Genomic DNA, 18,326 nt, shown 5'->3' with positions numbered 1-18,326 from the left:
CTGCCAAAGGGAAATGTGGTTGAGTTAAAAGGAGTTGCGTATTTTGGGCATTTTTCAACCCCCACCCCAAGCTTGAGAGGTTAGAACAAAAACAAATCAAGGTATTATGGCATCCTTCCAACTTTTTGTGCTCAAATTCATTTTGGCCTTGTAAGTCAGTAGTCACCCTAAGGAAACCTTTTGTTTGACTTCCTGGCTGACACCCATTTACCCAGAAATGTGGGAATAGCTTTAAGTGTTCTATTCTTCTATTCTCACAGAATAAAAAAGAAAATTGTTGCTGAGATTGCAAACTGGAGGCCTTCAGAGGTTCCCTATCCCCATGACAGAAATACCAACAAAGTAGATGGGGGAAAAGAGGAAAGAGCAGTTCCTAACTCACATGCATATTTCTCACCCAATGTGCAGGCTATAGTCAGATAACCCCCACCCCAGTCTGCCCCCTTTGCTGATTAGGTAAAATATACACACTATTTCTTTATGCAATACCACAGTAAAATAGCTTGCTTCACACTAAGCTACTGGCAAGCAGCTCAGACATACTGCAAAGCATGAGAGGATGACCCATAGCCTACTAATGTACCCTATAGAGCATTCTGATGCTGTACTATATTTATTTGAAATTTAACATTGTTGAGTGCACAGAAAAATGCCTGCCTTTTCACAATGAAACTTAAAACAGACATTGAAGTACAGAATATCAGTGAAACAGCATTCAGGTAAAATCATCAAAGGATACAAGCTTCAAAACCATTCAAACTGAAGCTTCATTTCTGTTCAAACTAACTAAAGATGTAGGGATTAACTGAGGAGGGGGTGAGCGATGTACTCCTTGGAGGAAAAGGTGGTATAGAAGTGCAATAAATGAGCTCTTCTGCTTTCCTGCACCCATGTGGAGATGTCAGTCACCAAGCTGTCACCCAGAGATCTCCACGTGGTTGCAACTGGACCTGCACCAGTCACAAAACGCGCCTGGCACCTGTAATTTCTAGCATGACTTATATATCTGAGTTTCTAACACTGTGTGCTATGCTCATAGACAACAATGCATATACACAAATCATAACTGTTTCATTTTTCATGTCCCAATGAAATATGAAGGGTATGAAGGATAAGGGCAGGTAGTAGAGGCTAGTATGTGGTAGCGCACTGCAGAAATAACCTTTCCCCTGTGCAACTGTAAGTGCTAGGAGTGTTATCCTTTTGTCCCCTACCAACAGATGAGGTTTCATTTCTGCCACTTTTCAGGCAGACCTCAGAAAGCAGTTTGTTCCCTAGCTCCCTCCATAGCTACGAGGTCTAGAAAATTCTCACCGAGATGAAAGCCTGGCCACACTGAATCGTGTACCAGGTTAAATTCCACCAAGGGAGCCAGGAGAGCATAAGAGCCTGTAGATCAGGCCACTGGCCCATATAGTGCAGCATCCTGTTCTCACAGTGGCCAACCAGATGCCTATGGGAAGTCCTCAAGAAGATCCCAAGAACCATGAACTCACTCACGTTCTCTTATAATGGCAATGGTGCCCACCTGAGAGGTGCCGGGAAAGAGTTCCTGTGAGTTCCAGCTGGAAAAAAAGCCCTGCATATTCCAAAAGGTGTTTTTAAGGCGCCAAAGAATTGCCTCTTTAAAAAGGAAGATGGGTGTAAGATGGAACCAGATAGAGGGCCTTCTCGGTGGTAGCACCCTCCCTATGGAACACCCTCCTGTCAGATGTCAAGGAGATAAAGAATGACACAACTTTTAGAAGACAACTGAAGGCAGCCCTGTATCGGGAAGTTTTTAACATTTGGGGTTTTCTTATGTTTTTATATTCTGCTGGAAGCCGCCCAGAATGGCTGCGGCAGCCATCAGATGGGCAGGGTACAAATAAATTGTTGTTGTTGTTGCTGCTGCTGCTGCTGCTGCTGCTGCTGCTGTCACTGTCATTGTCATCATCAACCTGCCCACAACAGTTTAAGAGTCCACTCATGCTTTACCACTGTGATTAGCACACAGAAGTAATATACTATTTTCAATGCATGTTGTCATATTTTACTACATCAACCAGCAATTTAGTCACACTCATTTTATTACTATTATTACTATTATTATTTACATGTGTATACTCAAGCACATGCTGCAAAAAACATGGGAATTTAGTATCAAATGCAGAGGAACCATGAAGGTATGTATTTATTTATTACATTTTTATCCCAACCTTCCTCCCAAAGGAGCCCAGACAGACAGTGAGCAGCTATCCCATAAAACGGTTTACTAAACCTGCAAAGACTAACCTCCAAACTACTGACTTTTCCAAATATTAAGCATGTAATTGCCTGAAAACCTAAGGTTTATGTGATTTAAATTTAATGTTCAGTGGATATTTGCCATTCACTTTTTCCCCCGATGAACACACCTTAATGTAATACTTAAATAGCTCCTGCCTTTAATAGGAAATTATAAATGCTATGTTTATAGCAAGAATACCAAGGTGATAGAGCATAGAATATAAAAAATAAAATCTTTGTTATGTTAAAAGTATTTGTTTAAAGTGTACTCTTTTTCAAAATAAAACTGAGCAGCATGATAAAATTCTTATTAAAATGAAATAAATCTCACTGGAAAATATTAGGTGCTGCTTGCTCACCGCCATGGCATCGAAGTAAATAGTTTCTGCTGCTTTTTTATGTCTGTTGTTCTTTTAAATCAGAACTCTGTTAGTCTGAATATAACAGGGATTTCTCTCTCTCTGGTTCAGAGTCCTAAAGCCTAATATAGTCAGGAGTGAAGTATGGCCCTGAAGGCAGATTCTGAGCAAGAAACAAAATCTTATTTGTATCTTGGGAATCTCTGGTTGTTTTAAATGACAGTAGCTTTCTAACGTTTATTTCAGAAAAAAAGAGTATCTGTATACAAAATTTCCAACACAAACACCCCACAGACACCATTTTAAGACACTTAGTGAGGCCTGACACACATATTGCTTGAAACTTCAGAGCTCACAGAAATTTTATGATCACAGAAAAATTGCACCATGGCCAATGCCCCTACTCCAACAAACAGCAAGTTTCCCCCAATTCATAAATTACCATCATAGGAGGAGAAAGCAGGGGGAAGGGCTTTTCTTATCCTTAATTTAATTTCTGCTGCTTCATGTTCTGTTCACATTCCCTAATGTGCCTTTTAACTTCACAACAATTCCTTCACCACAACTTTTAATGTGAAAAGTTCCTATTTTCTTTCGTTTGGTGATGAGGTCAAGAAGGATGGATGGATTAATACTGCTGTGATAACATTGCTTTCATTCATTCATATAAACCATGTCTGCAGTGTTCAAATTAGCCAGGCGCCATGAGCATTTTGCACCTGGCCATTGACCATTTGCAACCAAGTGAAGATGCCTGGGTGCCAAGATGGCTCCGGACATTTCTACCATCTGGAGTTGCATGCCTGGGGATCCCTGGATCTGGACTCTTTTCACACACTAGAAACACATCCTGCAAAATTCTATCAGTTATATTTTATCTGCACAATTGGAATGAATTTCAGGAACCAAAATGCTTTTTCTGCGCAGCCTGAGCAACAGCACTCACCATTAAGAAAGAGAGGTAGAAACAGGCCAATATATATATGTAGACTGTCCAGGGATTAAATGTATTTTCTTCTTTAAATTCTCAAGCTCAAGGTCGTCATCTGAACTAGCCCGATTTTTAACTGATAATCACAGTCAGCCCACCATTTGGAAAATAAGACTTTAGAGCCCTCTTACCCCAAAATGGCAACTAGACATTCTGTTTTGGCAGCTGTAACCTTGGTTTAAGGAGCCATTTGGGGCCAGCTTATATATCTGGGTTTCTAGCACTGCATGTCTGTTCCCAACAGTCAGCAAGAAGGGAAAGTTGTGAGGAAAAGAGATGAGAGCACTACCCATGAAGGATCTCACAATTGCTACACAATGTTAGGGTATTCAGTTGTGGAGATATAATGGCAGTTTTCTGTGCAGAAACCCAAAATGAAAGAAGTTATTTCCAAATCTATTATATTCCCACATATAAACTGCTATACAATTTAGCAGCTCCCAGTTAGTCACCCCAAATGATTTTATACTTCTAAAGTGTGCCACTATTTTCTGTATACAGTGGTACCTCCGGTTATTAACTTAATCCATTCTGGAGGTCCGTTCGTAACTGGAAACCGCTTGTAACATGAGGTGCGCTTCCGCTAATGGCGCCTCCCGCTGCTGCCGCGCCACCGGAGCACGACTTCCGCTCACATCCCAGGGCATAGTTCGCAACAAGGGACATCTACTTCCGGGTTAGCGGAGCGCGTAACCCAAAGAATTTGTAAGGGGGACAGTTCACAACATGAGGTACCATTGTATAAAGCAATGCAATGATTAGGGCCAGAAAGATGTGGCTTATGTGAAAAGTGCTAATCTACTAATCAACTGTGCCTTGACATTTACCACATACATTCATATCTTAGGCAAATTCTGAAGAGTGACCTGACATGGTGATCCAGCTGCCAAATGAGTTTTTCACCCAGAGGCAAAATGTCTAAACAGAGGTAAAATATCTAACAACAACAACTTCTACCCAAGCACCATGAAACCTATGTGCAATTCTCATTTATTTCCACATGGATTGCATGTAAATTCCTTGCATACTGTGCTTCCCAACTTGTATCTCTGGCTACCAAAAGCTCAGCTGCACCTATCCAAATCATAAAATGAAAATGTAAACCAAACAGCAGTTTGGCTGAAATGCTGTAGAATTGAAACTGCCAAGTTATGACACTTACCATAATTATTGTCCAATTTTTCTAACTTTTTTCCTCTTAAACTAAGTTTTACTTAGAGTAGACCTATTGCAATTGTTGGGCCTAATTTATGACTGTGTTCATTAATTTCAGTGGGTTTATACTCTGAGTAAAACTTAACTGAATGCCACCCTATGCAACTATAACTGCTGGTTTAAAAAGCCAAATTCCACACATACTATAGGAACAGGCAAGAAATCTAGTTTCTACATAGAAGAAATACATATCCTTCAGTTGGATAAATATCCGAAAAGAAATAGAAATTAGGACTAAGTGGCAAAGACACTACCACAATCCTTTACGAAGTATTTTGTACATGAGAGGAGCTGCACTGGATCAGACCAAAGGTCCCTGTAGTCCAGCATCCTGTTTCCCACAGTGACCAGATGCCTAAGGGAAGCTTACAAGCGGAGCACAAAGGCAACTGGTGGAAATACAGCTAATTTGACATAGTATGGTGCTATTAAATTCAAAGAGGCCAATCAAAACTTTCTAGCTCAAACGGTGATAAAGGAAATTAGTGTATCCCAATGATACGAGTGTTTTCAACTGAAGAATTCTCTTCTGCAAACTCTCAGTAATGGAACTATGACCCCCTACTCCTATTTTAATCTAACGTTTATTATGGGGGGGGACCCTGCTGAGAATCTTATTGTTCAAAATTTACCAGCTATTAACAACTCCGGAAGATACAGAAGGCAATTTGTTTAAGGAAATATGGGAGTAAATGTAGACAATAACAATTACAGAATTGTGTTTGACCATCAGTATGCACTAAAAGGCTCTGAATATCCTCCTTTTAGATCAGGTAAGAGAGAACCATTACAAGATGATGTTTCAGTACATTCTAGCACTTGACAGAAACATTACACATTGGAAATATACACATATTAAGGCTGACGTTTTGTTGGAATTCTCTTCTCTTCTAGTCACTGATTTGACTTAGTTACAGTCATACCTCGGGTTGAAGTAGTTTCGGGATGAATATTTTTGGGTTGTGCTTTATGGTGACCCAGAAGTAACGGAGCACGTTACTTCCGGGTTCTGCCGCTCACACATGCGCAGACGCTCAAAATGACGCCACACGCATGCACAGAAGCGGCGAAACGCGACCTGCACAGTCGCGTCTTATGTTTACTTCAGGATGTGAACGGGGCTCCGGAACGGATCCCGTTTGTATCCAGAGGTACCACTGTATTTGGATAAAATAATTTAGATGGTTTACTAGAAACTAACTTTGAACCCAATAACAGCAGCATATACCATATTTTTCCGTGTATTAGATAAGGTTTTTTGACTCAAAAATCGTGTCAAAAAAATGGGGTTCTCCAATACACAGATAGTGGCATGGGGGGGACAAGCAGCGCACCCACCAGCCAGCCAGTTGGCGGGAGAACAACTTCCCCCAATGCCGCTGCGTGTGGGAAATGATCTAGGGAGTTTTCCTTCCCACAGCTACGTGAGGGGAGAAGCTCAACTTTGGGCCACCTCCCCTCATTTTCTTAAAATTGAGTTCCCAAAGATAGGGGGTTCTTATACATGGGGGGGCGTCTTAAAGACGGGAAAATACAGTAAATTAGCTACCAAGAAATGGTGGGATGCACTGGCCCTTTGTAAAGAGAATAGCTGGTTCTGCTTGAATTAGAGGACCACATTCCCTTCTATTTTGTGATAACCCCTTAGTTATTATTTTTGAATGGTTATGTCATTATTTGCCTAGAATTTGGGTGGGGGTGGGGCTGAGGTTTATGCATTCATTACGAGTTCTCTTACCCTTTTCCCTATAATTTGAGAAGATATGGAGACTGGAAGAAAAGTTTTTAAATGACAGTATCTGAGAGACTATGAGAAACAGATCCCTTTTATTATTTTCATGAAGGCAAATTACAATTTGAATATAACATGCACAAGACTTGCTATTCAATATGAAAAACTGTACAACATTTAATATTTGCAGAATGATAATCCAGAGAGAGAGAAATGTCATTGCAGTGAAAATTGATCCTGTCAACATCTAATGTTAGTCATTTGATGCTTAAAAGAAAGAGATCAGTTTTGTGATTTTTCCTTGCCTAGCCATCAGAAAGCAATTTTTACTTCCTGCAAATCACCAAGCAAATGGCTATTATGTAGAATTTGCAACCTTATAACAACAAACTCAGATTGTTTGCAATACATACACCACACATAGGATATTGGTGGTCTTCTATCCAGGCTCTTGCATCCATACTAGCTTCACCACCAGGTGCTCCCAGACCATAGTTCTGAGGTGCCTGATCTCCAAGAAAGAATTCCTTAAACATCCAATCACTTTCTGAAATATGAAGTACTTCATTTCAAATCATCTTTCCATAATGTATTGCAAAATCTGCCTCTTTAGATTACTGAAACACATTATATGTGGGGCTGCCTCTGCAGACAGTTTGGAAACTTCAGCTGGTACAGAATTCAGTGGTCAAGTTGCTGACTGGGACAAGACACTTTGAGCATATAATGCCTATCCTGGCCCAATTGCACGGGCTGCCAATCAGTTTCCAGTTTTGATTTATAAAGCCTTAAGCGACTCAGGACCACAATACTTCAAGGGCCACCTCTACCCACATGAACCAACCCCAAACCTATGATCATCATCTGCCAGGGACTAATAGGGCTCTGAAGTGTGTGGGGAGGAAACAAGGAGCCGGGAGAGTGACTCAGAAGAGAGGGTGGGCAATTTATGGGGTTTGGTGCCACCTGCAAAGCCAGGGCAGGAGTAGGAGGAAGGATCAGGGCAGTCCGAGATGGAGGGTGGCACAAGGATGTAGCCAAGGGGCAGCAGGGAAGGGCAACTATCCCTCCCAATCAATAAAAATCAATAAAAATACATAGCAAACTGAGGTTCTGGCCCCCCCCAAAATCCTGGCTGTGCCCATGGGGCGGCATACAGGATGTGGCGGAGGAGAAAGAGTGTGCTATGTGCCAGCCAGATGGTGGAGATGTCAGGAGCTGATAAAGGTAAAGGTAAAGGTACCCCTGCCCGTACGGGCCAGTCTCGCCAGACTCTAGGGTTGTGCGCTCATCTCACTCTATAGGCCGGGAGCCAGCGCTGTCCGCAGACACTTCCGGGTCACGTGGCCAGCGTGACAAGCTGCATCTGGCGAGCCAGCGCAGCACACGGAACGCCGTTTACCTTCCCGCTGGTAAGCGGTCCCTATTTATCTACTTGCACCCGGAGGTGCTTTTGAACTGCTAGGTTGGCAGGCGCTGGGACCGAATGACGGGAGCGCACCCCGCCGCGGGGATTCGAACCGCCGACCATACGATCGGCAAGTCCTAGGGACTGAGGTTTTACCCACAGCGCCACCCGCGTCCAGAAGGAGCTGATAGTCAGGTGCAAAATGCACCTACTAAGTTCCAGCACTGCTCCTTTGCAAAAGGAGGGCAGCAACACAAGAATGGGCCTTTTCCGCAGTGGCTCCTCACTTCTGGAATGCTGTTCCCAGGGAGGCTTTCCTGACACCTTTGTTACATACCTTGAGGTGCCAGGCAAAAGGATTCCTCTTGTCCCAGGACTTCTATGGCGTTTTAAACTGTGAAAGGGGTGTTGGAATGTTGTTACTGTTTATTACTATGGCAAGAATTGTTTGTGTGTCAGATTGTAAACCGCCCTGTGATCCTCAGATGAAGGGAAGCATAGAAATTTAATAAATAAACCGTAACAGAAAATATTAGAAGCATTTAAAGATATACCACTGATATAGATATATTTTTAAAAAGATGGAACTGGCAATAAAACAGCTATACAAGCCAAAGGTTTCTGACGAAAGGCAGTAAACAAAAGACATCACTGTATTTTGAGATAACTCTTCAATATCAAACACATTTACTTGGAGCTGGAGGTAAGCCCAGTGTGTTCATTCCCAGGTATGAATGCTTCTGATCAGTCTGACACCTCAATCCTAAAAAGATTTACTTAAATGTAAGCAGTGGCGTAGCGTGGGGGGTGCAGGGGGTGCAACATCGGGGGGGGGGCGCCACTAATCTAGTGGAAGAAACTCGAGTGCTAAAATCCATGGTTTAGGGGGTGCAAATTACTTGCCTTGCCCCGGGTGCTGACAACCCACGCTACGCCACTGAATGTAAGTAAGTCTCATTGTTTCTGAATGGCAAATTCAGTTGTATCAGAATATTACTGAAAGTTTGCAGATGCTGCAAAAATCAATCCAGCAAGAAAAAGTTATTTCTCACCTCTTTGATGGCTTATTGTCTTAACTTTCACCGAAAGGGCAATCAATCTCAGAGAGGTCCATTTGTCTTTGAATGAATGCATTGCACAATGCTAAATCTACTTGCTAGTCATAGATAAACATCATAGTCATAGATTTCAACTACATTTGTGAAACCACCAGTTTGCTAACAATGGTCTAAATATACTAAGCCCTGCAGTAGATCGATTCATTTCAGGAAAGTTTGTTTAGAGAGTATAGTGCTCAGCAGGAGCATCTGTTAGTTAGACATGAGTAAGAAAGACGAAAACTAATGTTTTCAAAGAATTATGCAGTATATTCTCACTGTAGGACATCTATTTTTTCATATAATTTTTTCTCTTACACTGGGTAAACCATGCAAGTTTTCAGATAAGCCATACTACTACTACAAACTCCCATTTTAAACTAGCACAGCACTGCTACATAGATAATGTGGGAACCAAAAAATCCTAATGTTCACCAACACTGAAATACAAACAACAGTATTTATATATTGAACCACCTATTATCATTAACTGTGTAAGCAAATTATTACAAAGATCTGATCGTGCTTTCTATCACAAAGAGCATATACATGGGTTAATTTATTTGCATATGTAAACCACATGTTTGTAGTGTCCTAGATCTCAAAATCCACACTTTTCAAAATCTACATTTCCTCCAGTTTCAGGTCATGCTTAACTTCATCTAGGATTGCAGTCTTGATAATGCATGAAATGGGAAATAAACATATCCCTAAGGCAGACTATATGATATGTAAGTCAAATATAGCAACAATGTGCTATAAATGTTTCACTCAGTCTCCTTACAACAGCACACCCACCCATATTATTTTCTAATCCACCTCCCATGAAGCACTGAATAATAACCCAATTACATAGAGGTCAAAAAGTAAGGGTCCTTTTCTTTTCAGAACTATGTTCTTCTCCACATTCACTACCACACAACAGAAATTAGATAAGAACAAAATGGATACGTGTACATGGCTATGCAATCACTGACTATAAAGTTTATTGTTTTCCTAATTGCGAATCAATTTTACTGTATCTTGAAACAAGCTGTATCCTAGATTCAATTGCTCCTTCTATGTATAAAGCAGAGAAGGGCTTCAATAAAGCAATATTCCATTCATGCTTTTCACACATGGTAGCCAGTTTTATAACACCACGCCTTCTCAACTAACAGTGCTGCGGCAGTCCCACAAAACCTGAACAGTCCAGATTTTCACAGTCATGAAGCAGGACAGATATTGTGTGCATAGTTTCATTTATATTGCCCTGGAATCTTCTGAGGAAGAGGGCTGTGACAAGAGGGTGCAAGCCCTCTCCATACCTGCCAAAAGAGGACAACTTGCAAGGCAAAGGCTGTTCAGAAATGTTTTAAATCAAGCATCCCCGTTCAAACTTTGCCTCCTAAATCATTCTAATTCGTCTCGCTTTAAGCGCCTTTGGTGTCAAGCCAGAAGCTCCACAGGGAAAGCCAGCCATTCACAGGCACACCAGGTGTGGGTGGATGCAGAGCCAGGCAATTAAAGCCAACCCACCATCCAAGCGCGGCCCCTTTCCTTAAGAGCAAAAGGCAAAACCAGGGGGCAGGAAGGGAGAGAGGAGTCGCTCCACGTCCCCAAGGCGGAGGGCGCTCCCCACAATGCAGATGTTAAGCCCCGTCAACATCCATCCTGGAAGGCAACTCCTCCCGCGCACCGCCTCGTTTTCCTCCAGCTTTGTTGACAGGTTCTTTCCCTCGCCGCCCCCCCCTAAAACACGCATTTGCCATCCATCTCAGTCGCCGTCTCTCTCCCGCTCCCCCCCCCCATTCTTCCTCCACCCGCACCCCCGGCTTCCCTTTCGCCCACTCCACACGAAGCCCCCCCCCGGAACCCAGAGGTAGCCATTCGCCCCGCTACACGCGTCTGATTTGCACAGGGAGAGAGGGACAGACGTGCATGTGGAAGGTGGCAAAGGGGCGCCGCTCGCCTTTCCTCCATGATCAACGCCCCCCCCCCATGAGCATCATCGATGGACGCTCGCAAAGCGCCCGTTGGGAAAGGGAAGGAGGAAGGGGGAGGGAACTCGAGTTTGGCTTGTCTCTCTCTCTCTCTCTCTCCCCCCCCCCCCCCGCTGCACACACCTTCCCCACCACCAGGATCTGATTTCCTACAGCAGCAGCAGCAGCGGGCTGCTTTACCACACAACGGTACAGAACAATAAATCCAAATATATGCGGCAGCAGCAGCAGCAGCGACCCCCCTCGCGGCGCGCTCCCGCGCCTCCGACACACACCCCAAAGTGGGGGGCATTTCCTCTCCGGCTCCGCGCAGATCGCCGATCTGCAGGCAGAGACGCCGCCATCCGCCGCTGTGTGGGAGGAAAAGGCAATGGAGGAGGCGCGGGGGGGGGCACGGGGGCAGCGGCCGCCCCGCGATGGGGCGAAGGGCGCCGCGGGCCAGACTTACCCAGCAGCAGCAGCTTGAGCTCCCGGCGGGCGTCCCGCTTGTCCCGCTTGAGCTGCCTCTCGATCTCGTCGTTGATCCGGCGCGCTTCCTTGGCTTCCTCGCTCAGGCAGCACGCCATGATGGACTCCAGAGTCATTCTTCCCAACTGGTTGAGGCGCAGCCCCCGCCCCCACCCCGAAACACGCGCCGCGCCCCCCGCCACACAAAGCCGCCGACGCAGGGAGGAAGCCCAGCTGCCGCTCCCGAGCCGCGAGCCCCCCGCCGCCGCCGCCTCCGCGCCTCACTCCCGGGAAGAGCCGAGCGAGGCGAGCCCAGCCGCTGACACGCGGAGACGCGCGCTCACACGCAGCCACCACGCGCCCCCCGCCTCTCCGGCCGTCGGCGAGCACAGCCTTCCTCGCCGCCGCCGCCCCCCGACGCCGCCTCCGGGCACACGCGCGGCTCCCACTCCGCCTCCTCGCCCGATCATGCACCAAACAGGGGCAACATCCAGCCGGGGAGGCGGCGGCGGCAGCAGCAGCAGCGAGAGAAAGGGAAAGACCGTCGCGGGGAAGCAGCCCCCTCTTTGTCCCCCCCCGCCGCCCCCTCTAAGCTGCCTCACCCCGACGCGCCCTTCCCGCGAAGCGCCCCCCACACACTGGCAGCGCCCACCGCGCCCTCCCTCGCCCCCGCCTGCGCCCAGAAGCCGCCCGAGGTTGTCCGCGCGGGGCGGGGTCGGCAAGGGCCGCAACCCGCGGGAGCCTCCGGGGGCTCCGAAGCTCCTCGCAGCGAGGCTCCCTCCCCGCTCCCTGCGCGGCCCAGGACGGCTCTGGCCGGGGAGGAGCGGCTCTTCCTTTCTCGGGGCCGCCTTCCCCTTACTGTGAGAAAAGGGGGGTGGAGGGCAAGAGGGCCGCCCGCCTGCCCGCCCGAGGTGTGTCGCCAGCCGGACTCGCGCGGCTCGGCTCCCCGGGCGTGGCGAGGCAGAAATATGGCGGACCTTTTCTCTCGCTCGCTGCTCTGCGCGCTCCACGCTCCCCTCCGCCCCGAAATGAAATCCCAGGAAAGTAATAAAAAATACCCTTCGGATCCGCTGCGCTGCCTTTCTACTGCAACGCAGCAGCAATAACCGAGGGAGGAACAAGCCGTTTCCCCGCCGCACCCGCTACTTAAATGGCCGCGAGGAACACGGGCTCGTTTTATGGGTCCTCGAGGGCAGGGCTGCTATTGTTGTTCATGGCTCCCCACCACCACCTTGGTCGGTTTCTTTCGCCGCCAGCTCCGCCAGATGACATTTTATGGCGAGCCTCTTATTTTTAGAAGGATCAACGACACTGTGGGGGGAAAGCGGGGCCGTGAGAGGCTGAGATGAAGGGGGGGCGACCTCGTTGTCGAAGAAATGTTATGTCTGGGGTTGGGGCTTGTGCCTCAGGCTTAGCCCCAGCTCCCAAATACCCAACAGGAATTAAGATACAGTGGTACCTCAGGTTACATACGCTTCAGGTTACGGACTCCGCTAACCTAGAAATAGTGCTTCAGGTTAAGAACTTTGCTTCAGGATGAGAACAGAAATTGGGCTCCGGCTGCGCAGCAGCAGCTGGAGGCCCCATTAGCTAAAGTGGTGCTTCAGGTTAAGAACAGTTTCCGGTTAAGAACGGACCTCCAGAATGAATTAAGTACTTAACCAGAGGTACCACTGTACTTCTATTGGCTTACGTGCTGAGACTAAGTAAATAGCATATTTTATCATATTTCAGGGCAGGAATGGGGCTTATTTTGTGTGCATCACTCCACTTGCCAAATGGCAGAGCTGACCCAGACAATTTGAGTGTGTGCCATTTCCCCCCATCAGGGCCGTCTGTCAGGGCTTCAGATTACTGTCAGGGAGTTAGGGTTGCCAAGTGCACAGCTGGGATAGGTGCTTACCTGCTCTCTTTTACCACCAGCTGCCTCTGGACTTGAGCCCAAAGAAAGGCGTTGGGCAGAGACTGGACCACTTGTTTGCCAAAAGACCATCCTTTGAGAATAGGGTTGCAGCCCGGCCTGCCCTTTGAGCTTTAACAACAGCTTGATCTGTTTTCACAACATGGAGAATAAATGTACAGCTAAAGGCACAGTTACTGGTTGAAGGGCTGGCAACCCTATGTGAGAAAACAATTGATGATATTGCTATTACCGAAATTGTGCTACCTAGTCCAATGCACATTCACATATAATTCCTGAGGATTTCATTGAGGCTTATACCTAAGTAAAAAAGTACAGAAAACCAGTCAGGGGGAGCAGGGAGAGGTACTTGGCAATTGGCAGTGCCATTAAAAAAAATAATACATAGTGGTTGGCTGAAATATGTAACTTGAGCAATGTGAGACTAGTTCTCATGGAGTAGCCAAAGGTGCTTGGCATTATAGACAAATATATAACGGTTATGCCTGGGTGCTGCAGAGACCAATGTGCCAAATATTTAAATAACCATACCTATTATTTTTGTTGGCTTATTTATTCTCGTATATATCAGTCTGGGCATCTCTAAGGCATTAGTAAGATGAGAAATAAACTCATTCATTTATATTGTTTTTTCCATATGCTGTACATTCCTGGCAACACTTACCAAAAATAAAACATTAGGGTTCCAGCCTTTGACCCTGTCTCTTTGAACCTTCAACAGCAGTTTAATGTGCAGATATTATGAGGTGATAGTTTATCTTCATGCTGTGAAATGCCTCACACACTGATCTCTATAGCTGCTATTCAAAACAGAAGAGCAAGCAAAGGCTTCTACTTCCTCTGGTCAGTTGGCAACTCTAGACATAGTTAAGCTTGGTCCCCCAAATGAAGCAATATCTACAACTAGCTTTCTGGAATAAGAACAAGAACAAAGTGTCTCCCTATGCATGCAACGCCCATTGTGAACGTGTATGTGATCTTTCCCTTCTCAAAACCCACCTTTTGCCCTAAATCCTCATCAGAATCCATTGCATTGCCCACATTCTTCCCTCCCCGTCATTTTTGTCATTATCTATTTTAGAAGGTAAGTTCCATGTCTTTGTAACTTAGCCACTATGTACACTAATGGTTCTGTATAAATCGTCGTCATCATCAATATAATAATTTACTTTAAAAACAGCTCTTTTGTGTGATTCACATGAGTGTATAATGATGGCAACTATCCTGTAAGAGCTTGTTAAGAAACAACCTCACCATTTCTGCCAAGACTGACTCTTTAAGGTCAGCTTGGGACTTCATGGCCTCCATGACAACCATGGAGATCTCTCCAATAATAACTAGCCATATACGTGAAACAAGCCACACACTGGTGAAACAAGCCACACACTGGATTTGTTTTTTTCCACTCCCCTAGAAGTGCTGGAAGACATTCTCTTTGGACTGAATTTCATACCATTAATCTGCAGTATGAATAAACTAGTCTCCCTTTGGGCAAGCTACCTATGGGAGACTACTTTATTTATAGTGAAGAATAATGTTACCTGGTATTTTATATTGCTTTCTTTCCTGAATCCTCTGTACATCATAGGATCATAGAATTGTAGAGTTGGAAGGGATCCCAAGGATCATCCAATCCCCTGCAATGCAGAAATCTCAACTAGATCATACATGACAGATAGCCATCCAACCTCTGCGTAAATGCTTCCAAGGAAGGAAAGTCCACTTCCTCTTGCAGGAGTCTGATCAACTGTCAAACAGCTCTTGCTGTCAGAAAGTTTTTCCTGATATTTAGCCAGAATCTCCTTTCTTGTAACTTGAATCCAGTGGTTCAGGTCCTAGCCTCCAGAGCAGAAGAAAACAAGCTTTCTCCATCCTCAATCTGCCAGCCCTTAACATATTTGAAGATGGCTATCATATCTCTACTCAGTCTCCTCGTTTCCAGACTAAACATACCCAGCTCTGTCAACTGCTCCTCATAGGCTTGCTTTCCAGACCCTTGATCATCTTGGTCACCATCCTCTGCACCCATTCAAGTTTGACAACATCCTTCTTAAATTGTGGCGCCCAGAATGGGACACGTTATCCCAAGTGTGGTCTGACCAAGGCAGAATAGAGGCTCACCTTGGCACCAGGGCCACTGGGTACTGGCGAAGCTGGGCAAGGCGAAGCAGGCAGGAGATGATTGGGATGGGATGGGGGAGGCCGTCTCGCTGCCACTAGCCCAACAGGGGGGAAGGCGGGGGCTGGGAAAGGGGGTTCTGCTCAGTGCTCATGAAGCTTTCCTCTCCTTCGCCCCCAAGAGGATGGGGAGGAGTCCAGGAAAAGCGCTGGAGGGTGGAGGCTCTGGGGTGATCTGAGCCATCACCAGGGTATGCACCAGGCTGAGGAGAGATGCCCCTCCATGGGCACAGCCAGGTTTTTTGGTGGGGGGGCAGGACTTGGTGGGGGGCAAGACTTTTGTTGGGGAAGGAGAACAGACGTAATTGGTCAGTTAAGTATTTCTATTGTTTTACTTTATGGGGGGAGCTGCCCCCCTTGGCTATTCCCATGGGCTCCTCCCTGGCCTTTTGGGGGCTCCATTCATGTTGACAGAGTAAGGAAGCAGCAGCAACTCAGCCCAAAACAGTGCCTCTGGTTTCCTGCTCCCCAGCTCAGAGCCCATCAAGCCGTGCCAACAGGACAGGGCTGTATCACGAGCTCACTGGCTAACTGCCTAGTGAAATCAGAGACGCAGAGAGCTTCTTCCAGTTCTTTTATTTAAATCAACAGAAATACAGAGACCATGAAATATGGTCCCTCAAGACTTTGCTCAGAGTGCCCACTCCACCCCCCCTTGCAGTACTTCCTGGCTTCTAAACCCCTCCTGCTGCCTATGGTGGCTGGTAAAGGAATCTTTCTGTCTCTGTTTGGTTTTCTTCTCTAAGATACAAAGGGAGCATCTGGTTGTAGGAGAAGGAGGAGGCTCTACCAGGCTTTCAAGTGACATGGTGTCAACTGTATGCTGTACTGTTTCTACCACTTCTGACTCCTGTCTCTGTTCAGGACTGGAGCATCTGCTAGCTTGTTCCTGTTCCTCATCCTCCATTATTTTGCAGCTTTCTTCTTCTTCTGGGGTGTGTCCTGTTTGCCACCACTACAAATCTGGGTCCATACTATCTTCATCTGCCTCCTGCCAGGAAGCCTCCTGGGGTGGTGGTCTCCACCACTCCTCCTCATCTGGCCAGTCCCTGACAGGCTGTAAGTTGGACCGTCTCCAACTTTGAATGTGCCAGAACTGTGTACCGTTGAGTACTGCCAGAAAACAAGCACTTACTAAAACCCTTAGATCCTTTTCACATGTACTGCTGGCAAACCGGATGTTCCCCATCGTATATTTGTGCATCTGGTTCTTCCTGACTAAGAGCAGAACCTTACATTTGTCCCTATTGAAATTCATTTTGCTAGTTTGGGCCCAATTCTCCAATCTTTCAAGGCATATTGAATCCTGATTCTGTCTTCAGTGGCATTGGTGTCATCTGCAAATTTGATGAGCATCCCCTCAGCACCTTCATCCAAGTTGTTTATAAAGATTATGAAGAATAATAGGCGCAAGACAGAATCCTGTGGTACCACACTTTCCAGTTTTTGCCAGGATAACGAGGAACCGTTAGTGAGAACTCTTCAGGTTTGGTCAGTCAATGAGCTACAAATTCACCTAACAGTTATCTTGTCCAGTCCACATTTTACCAGCTTCTTTGCAAGAATATCATTCTGCAGCAATTGTGAAGAGAGTGGGGTTGGATTCAAATGAGTTGTTAATTAACCCACATATATGATGATAACCTTATCACTGAGCCTCCTAACTGTATTGGGCCACTATGTTTTCAGTTTTACAATTTTCTAGGCAGTTAGGGTTTATAATTGTGTTTCCCTTATGATTTGTTTTAAAACACATTACAGTGGTACCTGGGGTTACAGACGCATCAGGTTACAGACTCCACTAGCCCAGAAATAGTACCTCGGGTTAAGAACATTGCTTCAGGATGAGAACAGAAATTGTGTGGCGGCAGCAGCGGGAGGCCCCATTAGCTAAAGTGGTGCTTCAGGTTAAGAACAGTTTCAGGTTAAGAACGGACCTCCAGAATGAATTAAGTACGTAACCACAGATACCACAGTAGCCTTTTCTCATCTAGCATATTTTGTCATACCAACTGTATGACTGGATCAAAATCTGCTAAATAAACACAACATAATAGACACTGTGATTTCCTTGTCTTAGACTCTAAATCACTGCCATTTCATGAGAGCTTATTCTAAACATACTTTACAAGTTAACACTTCTCACTAACACTTCCATGTTATCCAGACTAAATTGCATTCACATTCTGTTTTTGATTGTCAGATATCTATCTGTATCAGATTCAGTATGGAGACATATATAATAACTTCCTCTTGATGTCATGTCTACTTTACTATTTTCTGAACATATTGGAGTCAGCAGCAATGGTGCCCATGAGCCATGAGCCCAGATAGAGGCTTTCCCTGTCACCAACTGGATCACCTTCCTTACTGAAAATGGCAATACTTTCTGACAAGTATCTACTGATATCAGAGGCTGACCTTCAGTGCAGCAGGATAAAGAGACCTCCTTTAGGTGGCACCATGAGGGAGGGATGAAGGCAGGAATTCAGTTTTGAATGGCACTGTATGATTTTCAAAGTATTGGTCCTAAAAGAGGGGGCACCATTTGAGCTTTGCTTCTGACTGAAAAAAAATGTCTACTTACCATATTTTTCCGTGTATAAGACACCCCCATGTATATGGGGACTATTTTGGGGGACTCCAAATTAAGAAAACACCCCTCAGCACTACCCGTGTATAAGATGAGCCCCAATTTTAAACCTAATTTTTTGGTAAAAAAACCTAG

At 45.6% G+C, this 18,326-nt stretch overlaps 1 protein-coding gene across 4 annotated transcripts in view; it reads right to left on the bottom strand.

The window, feature by feature from the left end:
- Positions 1-12,694, bottom strand: part of LOC310744959 (guanine nucleotide-binding protein G(q) subunit alpha) — a 91,540-nt gene extending 78,846 nt beyond the window's left edge. Inside the window, exons 1-2 of one of the 4 annotated variants that reach the window (XM_083577086.1) lie at positions 12,345-12,508; positions 11,501-11,771 (exon numbers count right to left, since the gene is read on the bottom strand). In XM_083577086.1, the coding sequence (XP_083433212.1) occupies positions 11,501-11,636 (136 nt within the window). In that variant the 5' untranslated portion in view covers positions 11,637-11,771; positions 12,345-12,508. Of the gene's footprint in view, positions 1-9,025; positions 9,123-11,500; positions 12,121-12,344; positions 12,509-12,557 lie in introns of those variants that run through there. The other 3 variants (XM_083577089.1, XM_083577087.1, XM_083577088.1) reach the window with 3 other exon arrangements.
- Between the last annotated feature and the right edge of the window lie 5,632 nt (positions 12,695-18,326).

Source organism: Podarcis filfolensis (assembly GCF_964270895.1).
Source record: "Podarcis filfolensis genome assembly, chromosome: 11".
NCBI classification, from domain to species: domain Eukaryota; kingdom Metazoa; phylum Chordata; class Lepidosauria; order Squamata; family Lacertidae; genus Podarcis; species Podarcis filfolensis.
The sequence above is the reverse complement of the archived record's forward strand: the minus strand, read 5'-3'. Positions and strand labels throughout refer to the sequence as shown.